At 46.5% G+C, this 22392-nt stretch overlaps 1 protein-coding gene across 1 annotated transcript; it reads left to right on the forward strand.

Annotated features, from left to right (window-relative positions):
* The first annotated feature begins 517 nt into the window (after nucleotides 1–517).
* Nucleotides 518–22379, forward strand: slc9a7 (solute carrier family 9 member 7). The gene is made up of 16 exons (XM_063467951.1): nucleotides 518–814; nucleotides 3560–3762; nucleotides 3836–3913; nucleotides 4736–4812; nucleotides 4890–5002; nucleotides 5089–5194; nucleotides 5753–5894; nucleotides 6555–6660; nucleotides 7167–7255; nucleotides 8066–8179; nucleotides 9410–9521; nucleotides 9599–9752; nucleotides 15602–15665; nucleotides 16007–16089; nucleotides 17014–17119; nucleotides 19943–22379. Exons 1-16 carry the CDS (start codon nucleotides 589–591, stop codon nucleotides 20204–20206), a joined length of 2037 nt encoding a protein of 678 aa, XP_063324021.1. The 5' UTR covers nucleotides 518–588; the 3' UTR covers nucleotides 20207–22379.
* The last annotated feature ends 13 nt before the right edge of the window (nucleotides 22380–22392 follow it).

The following is a 22392-nucleotide window of genomic DNA, read 5'->3' on the forward strand; positions in this document are numbered from 1 at the left end:
TATTCTCTTTAGCCCCTCCCTTTAGTTCCCTCGGGTCGCTTTACAGTGACTCGCCGCACCATCTTGTGGTTTAAAATGGTATTACATAAAAGCCGCAGTCCAGCTCCATATCCACAATCCACAGTCATAACGAGCTATGTATCTAACTGGTAGTAAGGAAGGGACTGATGGAGGCTGCGGGTAGAGGTGGTGGGGGGAGGTGGACCTCGATGATAAGTGTGAGAACCAAGTTCACGTCAAGGAGTGAAAATTTCAACTAACAGTGGAAATGTGATATTTGACTGCATACAGTTTTGTCATGTTTTTTGTGTTTACACCTGTTTCATAAACGGTGTTGGGGGCGGGTAGGATTAAAGAGGAGGAGAAAACGTCGATCCTCGTATTTTCACGCTGGACACTGGAGGGTGGAGCGGGTGGTGCAGCTGCTTCCACTGCAGACACATCATGTGAGCAGCTTCCTCCTCCTCTGCTTCAGCCCGGTTTCAGCTGCGCGGTCGTCACAGCGCAGGCGCAGTGACTCAGGCGCGTGGCTGAGAGACCTCCTCGGTGCTCGCCGCGCTCGTCAGAGGCTCAGCTGATGGCGCAGAGATGATGGCCGCATGGATCCTCCTGAGCTGTGCGTGGGGACAGGGCATGGAGGACTTCGCGATGGAGGAGCTGTCCACGGAGAAGGAGGCGGAGGAGAGCCACCGGCAGGACAGCTTTAACATGCTGACCTTCATCCTGCTGCTCACCCTCACCATCCTCACCATCTGGCTCTTCAAGCACCGGCGGGTCCGCTTCCTGCACGAGACCGGGCTGGCGATGATCTACGGTGAGCCTCGCCTTTACGCTTAACGGCACGCTCGCGCACGCCGACACCGCAGGCTTTGCGTGATTCGGTCAGAGGAGGAGACGTTATTTTTAAGACAGTGCAGAGCCGCCGACGCGCGTGCGCGTTTCACATCGAGCTGCCGGTTCGGTGTCAGCGCGCTCCTGTGCGCGCACCTCTCTGACTGAGCGGAGATCAGCCGAGCAGCTGCTTCAAGAGTCCAAGTGACACCAGCCGGCAGTCACATCACACTCATCACACACACACACACACACACACACACACACACACACACACACACACACACACCACTTATAACAACCCTGTTATAACCCTGCTGGCGGTAGAATACTGTGTGTGTGTGTGTGTGTGTGTGTGTGTGCGTGTCTGTTTGTGGGCTGATTCGGAGCCTCAGCCCAGCCTGGCTCTTCTGCTGAGGCTTTCCTGCCTCAGCAAACATGGAGAATGATGACATGAACAAAGATCATCAGATAATGTGCGAATGTCTCTGATCACCTGCAGTGATTAGTCAGAAGGCCTGCTGGTGTGACACATCTGCACGGTCCCAGTGATGGAGGCCACCGTCCAGCGTGTCACTCATTAACCACACATGTCCTCCGAGGAAGGCAGACTTTGATTTGTTTGGACCTAAAGCTCCAAGGCAAACATGGCTCTGGTGATTTTCCAAGTGTGGTGTCTGTGCTGCACAGGGTCAAAAACAGGAAACAGGCACCGCGCTCACAGCTGGCGTTTGCTTCTTTAACACCGTTTCATGTTTCATTACTACTTATACATGCAGACCTCATGTACTAATATCTGTCAGCCATACTCTGCAGTTAATTGAGTGACGTTTAACTTCCAGTTAGGTGAACAAGTTCACACAGGAACCTCAGACCATTTAAAGCGTGCTGGAGGAAGCAGGTGGCCCCCGATTTAAAGTTATTGTGGGCTGAACTGACGCTGTATTTACTGTAACCTCACAGGAGATGTGTTATTGGTCAGAAGATGTAATTAACATGGTCCAGAGGTGCAGTTCAGGGACTCTGGTTAGCTGAGGTGAAGCCGAGCAGACAGCTACAGTTAACTGTGTTGCCATCCACCTGTCAGAGAGACTTTTACACAAAAACACACCCTGAGTAGCCTTGATTATGTAATGTTATCCATTATTCTTCTACTGATTCTAAGGTCTGGTTCAGGACATCTTGTTCAGACTTTCTGACCTAGAGACTCATTCTAACCATTATCAGTGTGTAAGCATGCTGCAAAATATCTCTCTGCACTCAACATGCACCTACAATATTTCAAATCCAGACAATAACGTGGAATGAAGCTCTCAACCTTTAAAATACGGAGCGCCAACTCGTTTATGAGCACATTTGCATAGTGTATAAATAAAATGATTAAAACAGCTTTATTTAATGATAAAAAAAAAAAGTCGAACATTTTCAACACTAACACAGGTCAAAGAGGCCACGCCCCTAAAACACAAACTTGGGTTACCTACCTAGTTTATCAAGGTCAAGATAAACTTTATTATCTCCAAGGGGCGTTTGCTTTGTAGCCACCTGCATAAATAACACACATAACATATACACCCAAAACACAAACCACATAATACAATGTAAAAAATTAACAGTGGTAGGAACAAGTGAACCACGAGGCAAAGAACCTCCACCCTAAAGCCAGTAAAACAGTCGGTGTTCCAGTCTGCTGGTACTGATCCCCTACGGTTGGACAGAAGCTTAAAGAAGCCCTGAGTGCTTTAACATGAGCATCTGTGGGAACTGACGGTCCTCCACCTCCTCCACCCTCCAGCACTCCAACATAAGTACATAAACCTGAAAAACAGAGCTGATCCCAGATCAGTTTACACTGCAGTGTATAAATAAAACTGAAGGGTTGTTGTGGACTCCACCGGTTAAACCTGTGATAGTGTAAGAAATGCTGCTGCAGCTTCATGCTGTTGACGATGAGACGCAGCCACGAGGACGTTTGTCCTGATTTTACTTCCTGCTGAAAATCAGAGAACAGAGAAAGTGAAACAGCAAGTGGTTTAATTCTATATGTGTGTGTTTGTGTGTCTGTGTGTGTGACTGTGTGTGTGTGCGTTTGTGTGCGCGTGCGTCTGTGCGTGTGTGTCTGTGTGCTTGCGTCTGTGTGTTTTTGTGCGTGTGTGTCTGTGTGTGTTTGTGTGTGTGTCTGCAGGTGTGTGTGTGTGTGTCTGTGTGTGTCTACATGTGTGTGTTTGTGTGTCTGCATGTGTGTGTGTGACTGTGTGTGTGTGTGTGTTCTTCAACCTCCTAAGACCCAAACTCTTCCACGACATGCATTTTTAATTTCTCTTTGATATTTGGGCATATTGGGGCCCGATGAATGTAAAAACAAAGAATTGCCAGATTTTTTTTTTTTTTACCTTATTTTTGTTTTGAAGAAAAATAAGAGCCACATATGAGGATATTCGTTTAAAATTCTGATAGAACAGTAGCAATATAATGTCCTCGTAAGTGGATATCAGGCTCTTGTGGAGCAAAATTGAGTATTTTGTTCTAAATAACCCAAAATGTGATGTCCACATATGTGGACGCCAGGTCCTAGGAGGTTAAAGTGGCCCCTTTGCTTCCTGGACATGAATCCTGTTCTATGAAAACAGACTGATGGAAAATCAGGTCCAGCAGTCTGTGACTGAGACCAGAAACAGAGACACGAGGTCCCCACTAACCTTTCGGTATTTCTGTTTGTTTCTCTTAGGTTTACTGGTTGGCGTGATTCTGCGTTATGGCATCCCAGCCAACAGCTATCACAACAAGACGCCAGCAAGCTGCTCGCTGAGGGAGGGACCCACCAGCACACTGCTGCTGAACATCAGCGGGAAGTTCTTTGAGTACACGCTGAAAGGAGAGATCAACTCCCGCGAGATACACAACGTGGAGCAGAACGACATGCTGCGAAAGGTGAGGAAGGCAAGGAAGTACGCTGGCATCTCTCACATCCGCCCGGCAACTTCAAACTTTATGTCTTTTCCAGGTGACCTTTGACCCCGAGGTCTTCTTCAACATTTTGCTGCCTCCCATCATTTTCCATGCGGGCTACAGTCTGAAGAAGGTAAGAGTCACCTGCTGTGTGTGAACGGGTGGGGCTGTGCGTGTGAGCAGAGGAACGGCGATGCTCTGACTGCTTCACCTGTCTCCATGTTTACATTTAAAGCATAGCAGGTGATGCTTTCACAGCAAGCTGTGATTAAACCTGTGATCTGTCTTTGAGGTCACATCTCACCTGATAACATAACGCACTCATAAACGATATCAAGGTTACGCCAGAATAAATAGGCGGAGCCACACAGACATCCACCAGCAGCTCAGGCGCTCCAGTCTGACCAATAACACTCCAGGGTGGGTCGCTAGGAGGCAAGTCTGATGAGAAATATCAGCCAATGAAATTGGAGTGAACTGGCCATCTTTTCTGATCACTTAACCGACTTTTCCAAAAATCTTTCATGAACCCAGAAGAACCTGCAGGTAAACACACCTGCCTTCATCTGTACTGTGGTGCTGCTTATGTGTGCTGTGCAGCTGAAGAGTGCGTGAGCAGCATTTTGTGCTTTTCTTGTGAAATTGTTTTTCACGCTGGATCTGCTGATTCAGCAGGAAACAGGAAACAGGAAGCAAGAAGAGCATTTTTGTCTGGCGTTGCTGTTTGGTTGATGTGTGAGTCAGGAGGGTTGGTTGCAAACAGAACTGAACGCCGACCTGTACAGGCTCACGTCCTTTAGAAACCTGACTCAGCACTTTGCCTTTGGCCTGCATAGAGAGCTGAGCGCGCTCCATGCGGCAGCGAGCCGCAGAGGCCTCTGATTGGCTGCCTGGCTGGGTGAGTGTGAGGAAGAACCACATTTCTTCTTCTCTTTCTTCTTCTTGCTTCTTCCAGAGACACTTCTTCAGGAACCTGGGCTCCATCATCACCTACGCCTTCCTGGGCACCGCCGTCTCCTGTTTCGTCATCGGGTGAGTAAGAGCCAGGTGTGACATCACCTTCGGTTTGCTGCTGTGTGACTGACGTGTCATACCTGTTCCCTCCGCAGGAACCTGATGTACGGCGTGGTCAAGCTGATGCAGGCAGTGGGTCAGCTGACGGGGAAGTTTTACTACACTGACTGCCTTTTCTTTGGCGCCATCATCTCTGCCACGGACCCAGGCATGAACACGAGCACGGGAAGGAGGACGGCGTGCATGAGTGTGAACGCGAGCAAGGTTTTCAGTGTTTTCTTTGTGTCTCTGCAGTGACGGTGCTGGCCATCTTTAACGAGCTGCACGCTGACGGGGATCTGTACGCGCTGCTTTTTGGCGAGAGCGTCATGAACGACGCCGTGGCCATTGTGCTGTCCTCGTGAGTCCATGCCTCGCTTTACCCACATTTACTGGTGTAGATGACAGTGGTCAGCAGTAGGGACCTTTGACCCCTGCGGTGAGCTGTGCTTTTAAAGACGACGGATCGTGTAGGTCTGATTAACTGAGTAGATGACACAACAGACCAGCTGTTGACAGTCATGACTTCATAACATCTGGATCCTCAGCTGTGATCATAAACAGCTGAGGGAGGCGGGGCTCTGGCAGCAGGTGGGCACGCGTTACCCTCACTGCTCAGGAAGTAAACGTCTGCGCAGCTCTCAGCTGCTTATTTGCTTCTTAACACAGAAATAGGAAATGGGACACTGCTGGCGTGCTGATCAGTGAACGTGACCACTTCCTGTCCCTGCTCCAGGTGTTTGTGAGCCCAGCAGTCTGACTGTTTTTATTTAAAGAAACCTCTGACTGCACTCAGCGCTGCGCTCAGATGTTTCCAGCTGTGGTTTCTAGTGACCACCTGTGGGGGCTGCAGGCAGTGCTCTGGCTCCCCCTGCTGGAAGAGCACAAGTCACCTTTGACTCGTGTTTTTGTGTTTCAGGTCCATCGTGGCGTACCAGCCGGCCGGCGCCAACACGCACCAGTTTGATGCTTCGGCTTTTTTCAAGTCTGTGGGGGTTTTCCTTGGCATTTTCAGCGGCTCCTTCGTGATGGGCGCGGCCACGGGAGTGGTCACCGCTCTCATATCCTTTCAGAGAAGTCAGCGCCCACCACACGACCCCCCTCACCCCCACCCTCCACCCAAGTACAGCAGATATTCACATAAACCTGAAAAACACACGTGAACTCCTTTAAAAGCTGAACCCAGATGAGCGTCCAGTCTTAGCACTGATCCTGGTCCCTGTATCCAGCTGTGATCTATCAGCAGTTTAATATCTGTGTAAACTTTCGGCCTCACGTCAGCAGTTGGAACAGATGTGAGCTCAGGTGAGAGCAATTGAACAGTCCCTTTTCCAGCTGTGATTTTTCTGGGTCAGATTATTTTCTAATAGTCAGATTTTAGCTCCCTGAGTGGAGGTCGTGGTTGTGAGGTGGACAAACATCTGTATAATAATCTGTATTGTAATTGTATTGTAATAATTGTAATGTATAATAACACTGATCACACAAATTTAGGTCCTGAGAGAGAGGTCCTGAAGCAGGTTGTGAGGATGAGTGGGTGGGTTTTAAAGGTGGATGTCTGCTGAGAACCTTTGATGTAGAGGTAAAGACGTACGTGTCTTCAGTAAATATTGTAAGCTTACTATACAGGCCAGATCATCTGACTGCGGGGGTGGGGCTACGTTCACATTTGCCAACTGGTGTCTCAGTCCCGTGTTTACACTCTTTGACCGGAACCTTACGTCACCAAGTTCACCAAGCTGCACTGCTTCCCGCTGCTGGAGACGGCCCTCTTCTTCCTCATGTCCTGGAGCACCTTCCTCCTCGCCGAGGCCTGCGGCTTCACAGGTGAGTTGACGTGTCACAAACATCAGCCTTGCCATTTGACCATCACCGGGCGACTCGCTTCACATGCCGCACTTCGTCCTGTTCACAGATTTACACTGTTCCGTTCCGCCCCACGTTTATCATCAGAATACATCATAAAAGGTTATTCATAGAGCGCTTATACAGGAAACAGTCAGCTGTAAGGATGTGTTACAGGCACACTGTCAAATCAGATCCAAACAGCACCATCCACTGCTAACAAGCTAGGAAAAGTCACCTGAAAATGTAGAAGAACATTTTACAAGAATCAAAACTGCTCCATTTATTTCCATCCAAGACAAAAAGAAATCTGCATCAACACAACAGATATTCAGCTGTCATCCATTGACTGTCTGCGATGGCTGTGGGGGACACAACCTGCACAGCATCCTCACAGATTCTGTGTTACTTTCTGTGGATGGCTGAAATTTGGCATTGTGTATTTCAGCTGGCTGTGTGTGTGTGTGTGTGTGTACGTTGTCCTGCAGGCGTTGTGGCCGTGCTGTTTTGTGGCATCACGCAGGCTCACTACACCTACAACAACCTCTCTGAAGAGTCCACAAAGCGCACCAAGCAGGTATGTGAACATGTGACCCCACCCCACCCCCGCGCGTGCCCACCCCAGCCATCTGGCGCCTGGGCCAGATGGTGCCTGCCCGATGAGCCGGCTGTGACCTTAATTTCCCCCCCTGACTGCTCAGTTCCATGTGGGGGGGTTGGTCTGAGGGACAGGATGAGATTAGCAGGAACACAGTTTGGATCAGTACATGGCGCTGCCATTGAAAAAGGGGCGGTGTCACGGAGCAGCAGGAAGGTTACTGCCTCTCAGACAGAGTCATTTTAGGGAACAAACGGTGCACACGCCCCTGGATCCGTCCCAGCAGGCCTGGTTCAATATACATTTCTGTTTTTAACCTTTAAACTTGAACACAGTTTTTATTCTGTGTTTGTCTGCGTTAGCTGACTCAAGCTGGAATCACGTCCTTTATATTTTTATTTTCTCTCACTTAGTTTGGATAGAGGACAGTATAGTTCCGTTTTTATTGTTATTTTACTTAAATAAAGTTTTATCACACCAGTAATAACCCTGAAGTGGACGACAAGATAAAATTCATACACAGAAGTGATAAACTGTTAAATCGTCTCACTAACACTACAAATGTAATATTAGAAGTTTCTTTAGATAAGCAGCTGAACTGAGATTAACTAAACATTTCTCAGTTGGTCTCCAGTTACTGCAAAGAGTGGATCATTATAGCAATTCATCATTAAATGTAACATTATCTGTTCTGCTAACCTAAAGGCATGATGAGGCTCATCCTGTTTACTGTGTAACCATTCTCATATTTTATGATTCTAAATGATGATGAATATTTTTAAACTGCAGCTTTTTGAGGTTCTTCATTTCCTGGCTGAGAACTTCATCTTCTCCTACATGGGCTTGGCTCTATTCACCTTCCAGAATCACATTTTCAGCCCCGTCTTCATCATTGGAGCCTTCGTATCCTTTCTGAGCTTCTCTCATTGTCAGAGTAGTACCTGCAGCACTGAGAAAACTACCTGCTGCGCCCTCATTTCCTCTTTTTTCACATATTGGTCACGCTTGTGTGTTTCAGATCATCTAACTAATGTTAATATTAGACAAAGACAACTGGGGCAGTTTTTAAAAGATGATTTCAATTTTCAAGGGAAAAAGGGTTATGTAAACCTACCTGCCCTGTGTGGAAAACTAACTGCCCCTAAACCTGATAACTGGTTGTTCCACCATCATATCGTTTGTGATGCCTTCAGTGAGTCTTTCACATCACTGTGGAGGAATTTTAGCCCACTCTTCTTTGCAGAAATGCTTTAATTCGGGCACATTGGAGGGTTTTCCAGCATGAACGCCTGTTTAAGGTCATGCTGAAGCAGTTCAGTCTGATTTAAGTCCAGACTTTGACTCGGACACTCCAAAACATTCATTTGTTGTTTGAGCCAATCAGAGATGGACTTGCTGCTGTGTTTGGATCATGGTCCTGCTGCCTGAGTGCCCTTGAGCTTCAGGACATAAAGTGATGGCCGGACATCCTCCTTCAGGGTTTTCTGGTATGGAACAGAATTCATGGTTCCCTCAGTTACGAGCCTTTGTGATCTTCTTGGTCAGCAGTGGTGTTCTCCTTGGACTCTCACATGGAGGCCGCTTTTTTTGCACCGTCTCTTTCTTATGGTTGAATCATGACCTCTGACCTTGTTGTTCTGGTTTTTCTGTGACCTCCTGGGTGAATTTTGGTAGGCCGGTCACTCCTGTGAAGGTTCAGCACTGTTCCCAGTTTCTCCATGTGTGGATAATGGATCTCACTGTGGTTCACTGGAGTCCCAGAGCCTCAGAAATGTCTCTGTAATCCTTTCCAGACTGATAGAGGTCAGTGACTTTGTTTCTCAGCTGTTTCTTTACATCTTTTAGCCTGCTTCACTTTGTCAGACAACATCTATTTTGTGATTCAGCAGCTTTGACAGTGATCAGGCGTGGGTGTGGCAGTGACACTGAACAGATCTCAGATCTTTGTCTAGTATTAAAGTTTATTTGATCATCTGAAACATGTACGTGAAAAACTAAGAAACCAGGCAGGGCAGTAGATGGAGCTCAGTACACTCTAGTCTGATTTGTCCCTTTTGATATTTTTGTGTGTGACCTCACATATACCACAAACATCCTTTCTTTCCAGCATTAAAACTTCTTAACCGTCGTCAGATTGCCATTTTCATCGGAAGAGCTCTGAATATCTACCCGCTCTCCTTTCTTCTCAACCTCGGTCGAAGGCACAAGATCAAAGGAAACTTCCAGCACATGATGATGTTTGCAGGTATGAGGAGCGCTTCCTGTCTCTGTAGTTCTAGCTCATCGTGTCGGGCTGGGTGGTTTCAGGATCTCTTTCTGCAGGTTTGCGTGGGGCGATGGCGTTTGCCTTGGCCATACGCGACACAGCTACGTACGCCCGTCAGATGATGTTCACCACTACGCTGCTCATTGTCTTCTTCACCGTGTGGGTGTTTGGAGGTGGAACCACACCCATGCTGTCCTGGCTGCATATCAGGTTAGAAAATCAAAGTGCTGCACTGCCTTCACGTTGTGTTTGGACCCAATTAAGTCCTCGCCTGTGAATAATACCAGAAAATTGTAAATATTCGAAGAAAAGAAAAAACATGACCTGACCTGCTGAGGTCACCTGAAGCAAGGTGTGAGTGGTGGTTGAAACACCTGGGAAGAATCTCAGAGTGGACTGTGACAGTTGGTGTCATAGGCCACCACTTTTGGTCAATGATGACCATTTACAGTGGACGTAGATGGGATCTTTACTCCTCTTTCAGACCATCTGTGTCCTCTGTCCACATTGATGTCTTCGGCGAGTGGCCTTTGACCTTTCCGGTGCAGATGTGCAGCTGAGTGTTGTGTTGTGCCATGTGTTTGTGGAGTGGCTGTTTGGTTTCTCCTCCCAGCACTGCAGACACTTTATAGGATTACTGTGGCTCAGCCCATTGTAACACTCTGTAACTGTGTGTGTGTGTGTGTGTGTGAGTGAGGATGAAATGTGTCCCTTTTCTATATGCCTAAGTTTTGTTGTTTAGCAGTGTGTTTCATTCTGTATTTTTATTTATTTTATTTCTAAGATAAAACTGCAACATTTCAGAGATGAGAACTAAAATTTAGGACCTGTGAATTTTATACACAGGTAAAATATCTGCAGTGGTGAACATCATGGCACTGATGTACATTACTGAGACCTCCGTCATTAAATTATTGCAAATTTGACTCTATTCACATTTTTTAACTTGTGTTTTTAATGCAAGTTGTAATTAGTTGTTAGTTAGATAAGTTATCTATTATTATACCTACATTGTATTATTATACCGCCTCTGCATCCTACGACTACATCCTTAATGTGGTTTGTAAACATGTGAATGTGGGTGTAAAAGAGGAAATTATTAATCTGGACGTTTTTAGTGGAAGAAACTAGCTCACTGAATGAACAATAGAGTCATACAGGCAGTTGAGCCTGAAGAAGTCACCTGGTTGATGACGAAACGTTTCTCCCACTGAAAACATCCAGATGAACAGAATCAACCTGGGATTTCCTTACCTGGATGATTGAGCATGCATCAAGAAAAATTATTAATCAAAGTATTAATATTCATGTTGAAGTACTGACTGTTTGTCAGAGGTCTTAAGAGGGCTGCACAGTAGACACTGCAGCATCCAGGAGATGGAGCCAGAGCTACTCTGCTGCTTTCCCTCCACCTCCTGCTGCTCCTCTGAAGAAGCTCAGCTTCAGGATGTTAACTTGAGGTCACCCAGGTCTGACTCCCGAGTACTGGGACTCTACCAGCACTCATTCGCTGCGTGTGTGTGTTTACAGTTTTTCTTGACAGCAAACACACAGGCCTGAACACTTGTGGTCAAAGTGATACATTTTATTTGCAAAAGGCTCTAACTGTGCCAAAACATTTAAAATGTGAAGCAAAAGAAAATTTTGCCTTCAAACAACAACTTGTGAACAAGTGTATGAGCTCATCCAATAAATCATTACACAATGGACAACAAAATACAAAATGCAGCACTCAGTGCGAGTCACTGTAGCCTGTTACACAGTCTTCATGGCAGTGCCGTGTGTTATCTTTCTACACAGGCTATGTCAATTTGCCTTCATGCAGTGAGATGGATCCAGAATCAGAAATGCTTTGATGCAAATTTTATGGAATCCATGACTTTTTCCAAACTGTGACTGAAAACTGAAATACTGGAAATATTACAGATAATACACGTAAACCAAAATAAAATCTGTTACAGTATAAGAAATCTCCATTTTGGATAATTTTGAAAACTGAGTGGATCCCAGTTTCTTTAGGCAGGTCAAAGCAATCAAGAAAAACTGTAACATGTGTGCTGTGTGTGTGTATTTGTGTGTACCAAAGTTTAGGTAGCTTTATGAGGCCCAAAAGTTGGAATGCCACTATACTTGTGGGGACCAACAGCCCTTATGGGGACATTTTGAAGGCATTTTTGAGACTCAAAATGTGGTTTTAGTGACAGGGTTACAGTTAGATTATAGTTAGGTTTAGGCTCAGGGTTAGGGTTAGGTGTTTATTGTGATGGGTGGGGTTAGGGTAAGCAGCTAGGGAAAGCATAATATCAGTTAGATGTCCCCACAAAGGTATGAAAACACGACTGTGTGTGTGCGTGTGTATTTAATATGTGTGCTGTGTCTTAGGGCGGAGCAGGAAGTATTATGTTGGAGGTTTAGAGCACTGCCAGATTCTGCCCCTTTCACCCTGTGAACTCGTTGCTATGGTAACGGTAACCAGCCGTGCTGCTCTGTGCTCTCAGCATCCTTCTCTGCAGTAATGTGTGTGTAAATTTATGTTTTGCCTCTTGGTGGTGGGGTTAAAAACAGGCCTCAGATGGTGTTCCTTCCTCTGTGCTTGACGTCACTGATGATTGTGGCAGTGCAGCTCATTAACAGCGGCACGGCAAGACCTGATGGAGTGTGGGTCCTGACGGTCTGGAAGCAGAGTGCTTGTTTCAGCTTTTAGGAGAATGAGCATTTAAAGTCATGAAGCTGCTGCTCTGTGTTTGATGCTGAAAGTCAAGGTAAAGCTGGAGAAAGGTGGAGTTTACAGTAAGAAATTAGATGTTATTGGGCGAACACAAGCCGAGGATCAGAGAGAAAAACAAGGAGCGGACGTGAGGCCTTTACATCACAGACTGTTAGCTTTAGGAGGAAACTTCAGGCTTAGCTTGTATTTTCAGGTTTATGAAGTCAGTCTTTGAGTAAAACATAGGACAGCAGCTGTTCTGGTCTGATGTAGGATTCAGCAGTCCTGGCTGCTGTTGTTGCGTTCATGATGCTCCAGATTTTCTTGGCTGGTCAAAGCTCTGGAGAGCAGGGGGGCCGGTCCAGCGGCTGGACTTTTCTCCTCTGAAGCCGTACTGCTGGAATGGATGCAGTCTGCAGTTTAGCATCATCCCGGTCAAACACAACAGCCTTCCTGAAAAAAGCATTTGTATGGAGCAGATGTTGCTCTAACCAGCTGTCAGCTCCATAGGCATTGATGTCGTACAGTTCCAGCTGGGTTTGTAAAAATCAGACACAGGTGGAAACAAGCAGCGAATCAGGAGGCAGGAAGTCAATCCATAGCAGGCAGGGAACAAAGACAAAGGCACTAGCACGCAGACTAGTCTAGACGCCAACATTAGAAACATGAGGAATAATATAAAAGCCCAGAAATACTTTACAACAAGCTGAGCAAAACATTTAAAACTGAGACACAGAAATGTTGTAATAAAGCTCAGGCTGGGAGTTTCTCTGGTTGTCAGTGGCACCAGTTTCCTGTTTAAATAAAGGTTTTAAAGTGTGACTGCATCCAAACGTGCTCTGTGAGTGAACAAGTGACACAGAGAGAGCCCTGGTAACGCTCGGACTAACACATGGTATTTAAACATGCTCTGTGCTGGAGCTTCAGGCACCAAACCAAACGAAAATGCCGAAACATGTTCAAACTGATGCTGAAAGAAGAGGAAGTGGAGGTCAAACTAGAAACCATCAAAAACACGCTGACTGGCGTGTGAAAGCAGTTGCTGGAAGAAATGTCAGCATCTGGAAGAAGAACTTTCGGAGTCGGAAGTTGGAGCTTTCACTTCTCTGTAGCACCAGCTGGCAGGCGAGGCTCTAATAATCCTCTGAGAGCTGCGAGTGGCTTGCTTAGTCAAAATGGTAAATGGTAAATGGTAAATGGTCTGTATTTATATAGCGCTTTTCTAGTCCCTAAGGACCCCAAAGCGCTTTACATATCCAGTCATTCACCCATTCACACACACATTCACACACTGGTGATGGCAAGCTATGAGAATGAAATGCTGGCAAAGCAGAAATGTTCCCTGTGATTGCAGCTGAAGCTTCTGTATGGTATGGAGACCACACTGAAACAATAATGATGATTATTTTCAGGGATCAGATTTACACATTAATGTGTATGTAGCTGAGTGCAGCGTGCGCTGTCAATGCCCTGAATCTGCCTGTGTGGGTGTGAAGGCCAAGTTGTGTTGGATGCAGGCTGACATTACGGATGACCGTGCTGCTGCGAGGTGACAGCACCCTGAGATCAGAGCAGATGTGGATCTGTAGTTTCATGATTGTTTAATGGATGTTTGTCCCAGAGTCGGGGGCGTGACTGTCTGCGTTTCCCGCAGTAATGATGTGATGGGTTCAAAGGTCAGTGCTGTCTGTGAGCATCCCAGCAGAGATAATTCGTGAATATGAAATTCGCTCCTTACAGGTGTGACAGTAATGATCACAGCAATGCAGGAAGTAGGCGGAGTCTGCAGGTGATGGGACAATGAGTGGCGTTGTGTAAGTGTGGTTACGTCAAAGGAGACTCTTTCTCGCACTCTTCACTTCTGTTTTTCGTCAATTACGGGGAAGAGAAATAGAAATATTCCCCAGAGACTGGCCTGCTTTCACTTCTGATCACAGGCGCTATGAATAACAGCTAAACAGAAAAAGAAGTATTAATTCATTTTAATATTTAATAATAAAAAGTTAAAATTCAGAGGTAGCTGGTAACTGCTTATTAACAGAGGTCCTGTGTGATTTCAGTGTTTTATGGAATATTACACACAGTATAATCTGAGCGCAGCAGGAAAGCAGCCTGTCACTGAAGGACCTACCCAGTGATGTCACTGTGCCGTGGAATTGTGAACTAAAACCCAGAGGAATCTGTGGACCATCAGCGATGTGATAAAAAGCAGCGTGAGCTATAAAGCACCTGTTACACTGCAAAACAGGTCAAAACCCGAGGCCAAGAACACATTACCGTCATTTAATTGGCCGGTCAGCATTTTTATTTATTTATTTTCTTCAGGGGAAGCTAATTGGTTCCGAGTGAGAGTGCACTACTGTGTTCCACTACATTGAAAGGGCACTGTTTCACTCAGTGATATGAGCGTTAGTGTTGGTTCAGCTTGATTTTCCATCCCACACAAACATTTTTAACCCTCAGAGCTAATTTATCGTCATATGAAAGATGGAAGAGATGTTTAAAAAGGGAATATTGTTACACTAACAACACAAATAACATCCTAAAATGTTCGTGTGGCGAGTGGAGCCGCTGCTCAGGTGATTTCAGGTGTTTGAACAGGAGGACCCGGGCCAACCCAGCGCCTACTGCAGAGAGGACGTCTCTCAGCTGGTGGGAGAGGTTTAATGTTTCATCTGAAATGATGACTCTTTTTTTTAATAAAAGTTTTATTGAATCTGTTTTAACCTTCTGTATCATTGCTTGGTATCATTGCTTGGTATTTGAATAATAAGACCAGACTTAGTAACCTGGTTAAAGTGGCTGGTCAGATTTCAGGGAGGTCTCAGGTCCAGCTTGTGGACTTCTATAACAGGCAGGTGCTGAGGAAGGCAGCCTCTGTCATGTTGTGTTCAGATCACCCTCTCTTTAATGATTTTCAACTGCTTCCATCAGGTCGTTGGTATAAAGTGCCTGCAGTAAAGACAAAGGGACATAAATTGTCTTTTGTACCTAGTGCTATTATCATGGTTAATAACACTAAACCATAAGGGTTGTTGCCATTGCACACTGCACTTTTTTTGATGATAAAATTTAGGTTGTTACCTCTGGGCTTATTTTTGTGGGTATGTGTTGTGATTGTTTGTTTTTACATCTCTGTATGCACATACTACAAATCAATTTCCCATTGGGGACAATAAAGTTACCATTGAAACAAACCCCTGAGACCTGGATATGCAGCAAAGGATGGATGGATAGATATAGACAGATAATTACGCAGCGCCCAGTTTGAGACATTTAGTCATTTATTAACCGCACAGATAAACAGCATTGTGATGATTGTTAACTATTTCTTTGTCCTTTTCTGTTTCAGAGTCGATGTTGATCCAGACCAAGACCTGCAGCCGTCTACAGACAGCTTCCAGGTCCTGCAGGGGGTGAGCACCACTCACACATGCTTCTGTGCGGTTATTAGAGTTATTGGTTATCAGTGAGAGTTATTTCCTTCCAAACCCATGAGTTTATTCACGGCTCACAATGAACTATGAATGATTATTTTCATATATAAGTGACTATGACGTAAAACCTCAGACCTTTGGAACCAGAAACATCACCAAGTATACATAGATTTTTTTTACATGTGTCAGTTGTCATGGAGTCTGACTGTCTCTGCAGAGATTACCAATAAATATGATTATTCATGATATTTAACTCACATTCTGTTTGTTTTTGTTTTTTTTTAAAAAGCCCACTCTGTTATCTGTGTGTGTTTGTCCAGGACGGGCCTCAGGCTGAAGGACAAAGTAAAACCAAGCAGGAGAGCGCATGGCTCTTCAGACTGTGGTACACGTTCGATCACAAGTATCCTTTCAGAGCTCTGTGGTCTCATCCAGGATGGTTCTGTCCTGTGTCCAAAGAATCGCCTCGGTTAACAAGCCCATAAAATCTGTTCCCCTGCTTGCTAACAGACTGCAGTAAAGGTGTTTAGCTCCTCGTGCACCTGGTCCCTCCCTGCTTCTCCCCTCTGCTGAGCGACGGTTTCCCTGGTGACTGACTGTGTTTTCCAGTTAACCCCCGCAGTGGCTTTGTCTATGAGATAAATGGGCAGCCTGCCCCTCCCTGCAGCGTCCACAGCGGCCTTTTCCCAGAGTGTGACGGTCTCATTACAAACCACAGAGGAGCTGCTGGTTCTCTTAGCTTTCTGTTATTATTCTGCCAGAAGTCATCAGCTGAAAGTTTCTGCAGGAGGAGAATGTCTCACAGAAAGTGACAAAAACCTAAGAGTTTTATGTGCAACTGGTTTAAACCTGTCAGTCACTGGAGATGAACCTAACCTTAAACTATCAGGTTTATACATTTTTTTTATTTTTGACTTTCTCTAAAACTTGGAGTCAGGGTCATCACAGCTGACACAGGTGTTAGAGCTTAACACTCGCTGTTAGGGTTAAAATGAGTCTGTCAATAACTCAGGAGCCCCATTACTTCAGTTTTAAGATCTCCTTTAAGTGTAGTAAAGTTGCCTCACAGTGTGGACTAGCGTAAATACCTGAGAGAATTCATTCAGAGATGAAAAATATCATTGATGAGCTAAAGTCGCCATAACCACTGATACATCCTAGTTTTCTCCAACATATGGACCGAAGTATTGATAAGCAGAATGGTTGGATGAATAGGTGGATGGATGGATGGATGCATGGGTGGATGGATGGATTGACAGGTGGGTGGATCATTACCATTTAAAGTGTTTAAGACTCAGTCAGCTGCTTGTCCTTAATAAGCCTTCAGTTACCTGAAGCCCATTCTGACCCACAGTGGCCCGCCTCTCACCTCCACCCTACCCAGCTACTGCGGGCCGCTGGCGAGCTGTCTGACCACCCCCCGGGCGTACGAGGTGAGTGTCCACGTGCACACTAACACAGCAAACTCACAGTGAGCAGTGAGTCTGTGTGAAGTGTAGAAGCCTAACACCTCTGAGGGTGATGCAGAGAGCCTTCTAACATAAAAAACTGAAGGAAAACATGATTTCATAACCGAGAACAAGCTCAAGTTCAGTGGTGGCAAGTTCTATGGCAAATGTCAGTCAGGTCCACGGTGCCGTGCAGTGAGTGCACTAGAAGGCACCGTGGACCTGACTGACATATGCCACCCCCATGAAGCTTGTGTTTGATTGTTTCATCAGAGACGTGGGGTGACCAGCTGGAGGTCTTTTTGTAGCTATTCCAGTGCTCGCCCTCTTCCTCCGTGTACAGAGGAGCAGATACCGGTCTGCTGATGGGTTAAGGCCTTCTACGGCCCTGTCCAGCTCTCCTCCATGTTCCTGAGACTGTGCTGGGAGACGCAGCAAACCTGCTGGCAGTGACATATTAATGTGCCACGCTGGAGGAGTTGAACGACCTGTGCAGCCTGTGTAGGGTCCAGGTGTTACCTCATGCTACCAGCAGTGACACTGACCCTAGCCAAATGCAAGACTAGTGAAAAACAGTCATAAAAGACGGGGAGGGGAAAATGAAAACCATTCCTGGTTTGGGGTTGTTGCCCCTCTATTTTATCCCCCTCTGATATATTCAGGAATTTAACTGACTTGATGCTGCACTCTGATTAAAAAGTGCTCCCTTAATTTGTTAAGTGTATTAAAATAATTCTACAAATAAATAATTATAAATAAATAATAATAATAAAGTACATGACGGTGCCACCATTATTTTCATCTGTTCACGGACCATTCTAGCATCTCTGTCACTTCTTTTTATTTACAGTTTATTTGAGTGTCTGCCTTTATTTTAGTTGAGTCAGCACATTTCCCAAAGACAAACCGAAAACGATCAGCAGACATATATACCCCCCACCCCACCCCACACTGTTATAGTCACTACACAGTAACTTTCCACTGTGAATATTTCTGGACTACATTTATTAAACTGATTCAGTGTTTTCAGCCCTGAAGACAACAGATCTCTGCTGGATTCATGAAGTTGAAATGCTGGAAAAATCATCTAGACTTGTTCAAAAACCCACTATTTTGTTCTTCCAGGACCTTTCAGGACCTGTAACTCTGTAAATATTTACAGCATGATATTACAGAAAAATCAGCTGATTGTGGTGTTGTGTGTGTGCGTTTCAGCACAGATAAACTTCTTTATCTGGAGATGTTTTTCCACAGGAAGTGATTTCCGAGCCGTTCTTGGACACAGTGAGTGGTTAGGAGTCATTTTCTCTCGTTCTTTGTGCTCAGTGGGGAGCCGGCTCCTCAAGAAGGCCTCCTGTGAATACTGAAGCTCTCAGAGCCTGCCAGCCAGCACACAAAGAGCCGAGGCCTTCGGCGGCAGAGTAACTGGACGGTGGAAAAGCCTTTTGGCATTCAGTGAGCACAAAGGGCCTTTTCAGCTCCGCCTCAATGATGAGCGCTGTAATGAAAGATATTTCAGCTACACAAGCAGCCATTGAAGGCGCGGTCACACTTGGATGGACTCTGGCAAATTCTTCTTTTCATTTTCTGAGAGATTCCTGCTCAAAGAGGAGTTCAGCCCTCAGAGCTGGCTCGCATTCAGAGATCTGAACTGTAATTCGACTGTTTCTCGTTTCATTTATTTATCTGAATGTGCCTCCTATCCCGAGTCTGCTCACAGAAACGCTTCCCCTCCCAGTTTGTTGCTGCTGTTTGCCAGCGAGCGGCTGGCTGCCAGGCTCATGTAATCAGGCCCATCCAGGACTCGGTGTGGGCACAGGAGATTAAATAAAGCTCCCCGTCTGCTTTCTCCTCTGCTTATAAATTTTATAAAACACAGAGGGGAACGAAAGACATGAAATGCGATGGTTCAAAATGTAATTCAGAACAACAGATGTCTCATGGCCTGTAAAGGAGCTAAATGCAGCGAAAGCATCAATGTGCCGCTAACACTAACCCTCCTGACGAACACTTTCATTTCAAAAGTGGCTCACAAATACGTAGTTCACATATTGCTCGTGTTCACAGAGGAAGTCAACAGGAAGCGAGGTGGTTTAGTTTCACAACTAAAAAATAAAGCTTTGCTCGCTTCGCCATGATTGCTGCTGCAGAGAAAGCGTTATGTAATTCTCTTGGATCCCTCTGTGAGAGTAATCCCCGCACTGACCCCGAGTTAACTCATCCCGTCCTCCCCGGGGGGCCCCTGGCCAAATATTGATCCGCCAATCAGTTTTAGCTGTGGGAACCTCGTGTTTAGTCCAGACCTGGACTCGAGCGCCGTGCAGCATGTGATTTGGAGCTTTAGATGGTCACAGAAAGCTGACCCAAATGTTTCAGCGATATCAGTGAGCTCATTGATGTTTCACAGAGAAATCCTGTTTTCATGACTCTGTGTGCGTCTCAGACCTTTGAAAATTCAGATCACTGAAGTACCTGAAAACTGTCACAAAGACGAATTACCAACAAAATTCACTCAAATAAAAACATACGTGTACTTTCAGTTCTCCGGCCTGGAAAGTCTGAGAAGCAGGGGCAGATGTGTGATTTCTCTCCGATTAGAGGCAGCTCAGAGAAGCAGGGCGACAGTTGGAGGTTAATCCAGCCTAAATCTGCCCCTCCCCCGTGTAGATCCACTGTGTCCTCTGTGAGCCCTTGCACTCATATCAGCGTGCTCGTGTGGTCATGTGTGTTCTTGCCACATGCGTCCCACATCTGTTCTCGTGTGGTCCCGTTCTTCCCCTTCATGTTCTGCTCTGGCTTTGTTTTCAGAACCATGAGCAGCTGAGAGACCCGGACTCTGACCTGATCCGTGGCGACGCAGACTTGACCTTCACCTTCGGGGACACCGCCATCACCGCCAACGGGGCGTCTGGCAGTGGAGCGGACACTGCCGGGGGGTCGGGCTGGAGCGCGAATGGGAAAAGGAGCGGCAGCACATCAGAGGAGGCGCTGGAGCGTGAGCTGGACTCCCGCGAGCAGGAGCTGCTAAGCCGAGGGACGCGCCTCGTTTTCCCCATCGAGGACCACATCTGACCCCACCCGTCCCCGTCTCCCACACCCACCCCCTGACCACCTCATCCTCAGCTTTCTCCACATCCAGGCGGGCGGTCCTGCAGAGTGACTCTGAACTTCCTTTGGGATCACAACACCTCAGCTGGACAAAGTTTAAAAGTCTCTCTGACTCATTCTGTCATGTGACCCTGTCATGTAGACGGGCATCGCTGCACTCGCCTATGTCTGAATACTCCTCTTCCTCCTTGCTCCACACAGCGTCCGGGTGTCTGCTCTGGACGAATACGCAGTTAAAGAACTTTGTATTTCATTATGTCTCCAAAGGAAATGCTGATTTTTCAAAACAGACGTGCAGTGTGCAGTCGGACTGTGGAGCTTCAACTTTTGTACAAGGATCAGAAGCAGCGCAGCAGCTGAGAAATGCTTTCACTGATGATACGCATGCAAAGATGGATGATTCTCCCAACATCCAGCAGGCTCTCGGTGACCTCTGGATGGATCCCCAGTGAGCAGGAGGTGTTGAGAGGTTTTACTGACTGCAAAGCGCAGGCACCTCCCATCGTAACTGCTCCTTAATGCTGTTCTCCTCCCTCTCTTTCCCCATGCACGTTTGGCAAAGCTGACTCATCCTCAGCAGTCAGCCGAAGAGAGCGGGTGGAGCTCGGTCACTCGCAGGGTTGTGCACAGAGATGATTTTAGAAGCAGATCTCACAGAGTGAGTTTGCAGGCTCAAACGTGACCCCAGCGAGCAGCACACACCTACGTCAGCTGTGTGTGCAGGTAAACAGGCGTGTGTGCGTCTGCTGTGTAGCCTCCATACTCACTCGAAACACAAGGTTCACTTATTATTTTTCCCTCTGGACTCATTGTCAGGAGTGACATCACACTTTTGTTTTGGAAACGTGCTGCGGTGCATGATTTCTATAAAGTTCACTCTGTGTGTTTGTGTATGTGTGTGTCTGAGCAGAGAATCAGATGTGGGGCAGTGTTTGTGTGGGCAATTGTAGAAGCGTTGAGTGTCTCACAACAAACTGTGCAGGTGGAGGTGAGCGTGCAGGTGCCGGTGACACCACATGAAGGCTGTCTTCACGTTTTATCCTCACACAGGAAATGAGCAGAGTGTTAAAGCTGAAAGTTGAAGCCTGCTCAGCTCGTACTGGAGCGATTAAAGCTTTGGAATAAAAATGTGAAGAAGGTTTCAGTGAGGGAGGAAGTGATAATGTCATCTGTTTGTGAAAACCAAAGCTGTGCACATTGAAACAAAGGAGATCAGCTGACTCTCTGCATGTAGGTGATACTGCAGACTTCACTCATCTCTAGTGCCGGCAACCTGAGCGCTGACTACTTTGAAAACAGGAAGCTGCACTTGTGTTTGGAGGTCAGTGATGTGAACCCTGCTCAACTTCTTGTTTGGGGCCGGTAGATTCGTGCTGTGAAGCTTCCCCAGCTCCACTGACCTGTTTCACATCAGATTAAAGCTTTTAGCGCTCCACACAGGATACCACGCTGTGGGATTCCTCCGGTCTGATTGAGTTATTATTGACTGCAGTGATGATTTTATTGCATGGCAGCATGACGGCTGCAGAATTTTGCATATTTCCCGTCTAAGACAAACATTTCGCTGCGGGTTGATAAAAGGAAGTGCTTTGACCGGGAGCTGCAGGCTGTCACTTTTTCAGACAGCTGAACCACAGCAGGTTAAAATTCACTGCGCTCATGCAACCGCTGTGGCTGCTGCGCTGGTGTGTGCATGCGCAGGAGCAGGTGTGAGAAGCACAGCTGCCAGCTGAGTGCGAGGCTTTCAGATGCACAGCAGGAAACGAGTGTGCTTCTGTAAGCCGAGCTCTGCAGCGAGGGTCACTGACGCTGGTGTGAGCCTGTGTAGGTAAGCTCATGGGGGAGCCATGTTCCCTCGGTCATGTGAAAGGTAATGCACTAAACTGTGAGCGTGCTGCTCTGCACGAGTCCTAAAGGCAGTTGGCATGTTCAGGGCCCTCTCTGTGAGGACGTGGGAACACTGCGTCGGCAGGCAAAACGGTCTCTGACCTTCCAGTGCCGGCAGGAGTACGTGAGAAATGTGATGCGTAGCCAGACTGTCAATGTATGCAACTGTTGTGTTTAGTAGCAGCTCTGCAGCCCGGCTGCATCCACTGTGGTCTGCATGTCAACATGTTAATAAAATCTTAAGTTCTTACCCAGTGCTGCCG

The sequence above is a fragment of the Pelmatolapia mariae genome, linkage group LG23 (genome assembly GCF_036321145.2).
Source record: "Pelmatolapia mariae isolate MD_Pm_ZW linkage group LG23, Pm_UMD_F_2, whole genome shotgun sequence".
Classification (NCBI taxonomy): domain Eukaryota; kingdom Metazoa; phylum Chordata; class Actinopteri; order Cichliformes; family Cichlidae; genus Pelmatolapia; species Pelmatolapia mariae.

Coding starts and splice junctions, on each gene's coding strand:
- slc9a7 (XM_063467951.1), top strand. CDS start 589: ATGATGGCCGCATGGATCCTCCTGAGCTGTGCGTGGGGACAGGGCATG. Junction 7,256..8,065: donor CCACAAAGCGCACCAAGCAG/GTATGTGAACAT, acceptor TTTAAACTGCAG/CTTTTTGAGGTTCTTCATTT. Junction 9,753..15,601: donor CTGTCCTGGCTGCATATCAG/GTTAGAAAATCA, acceptor TTTCTGTTTCAG/AGTCGATGTTGATCCAGACC.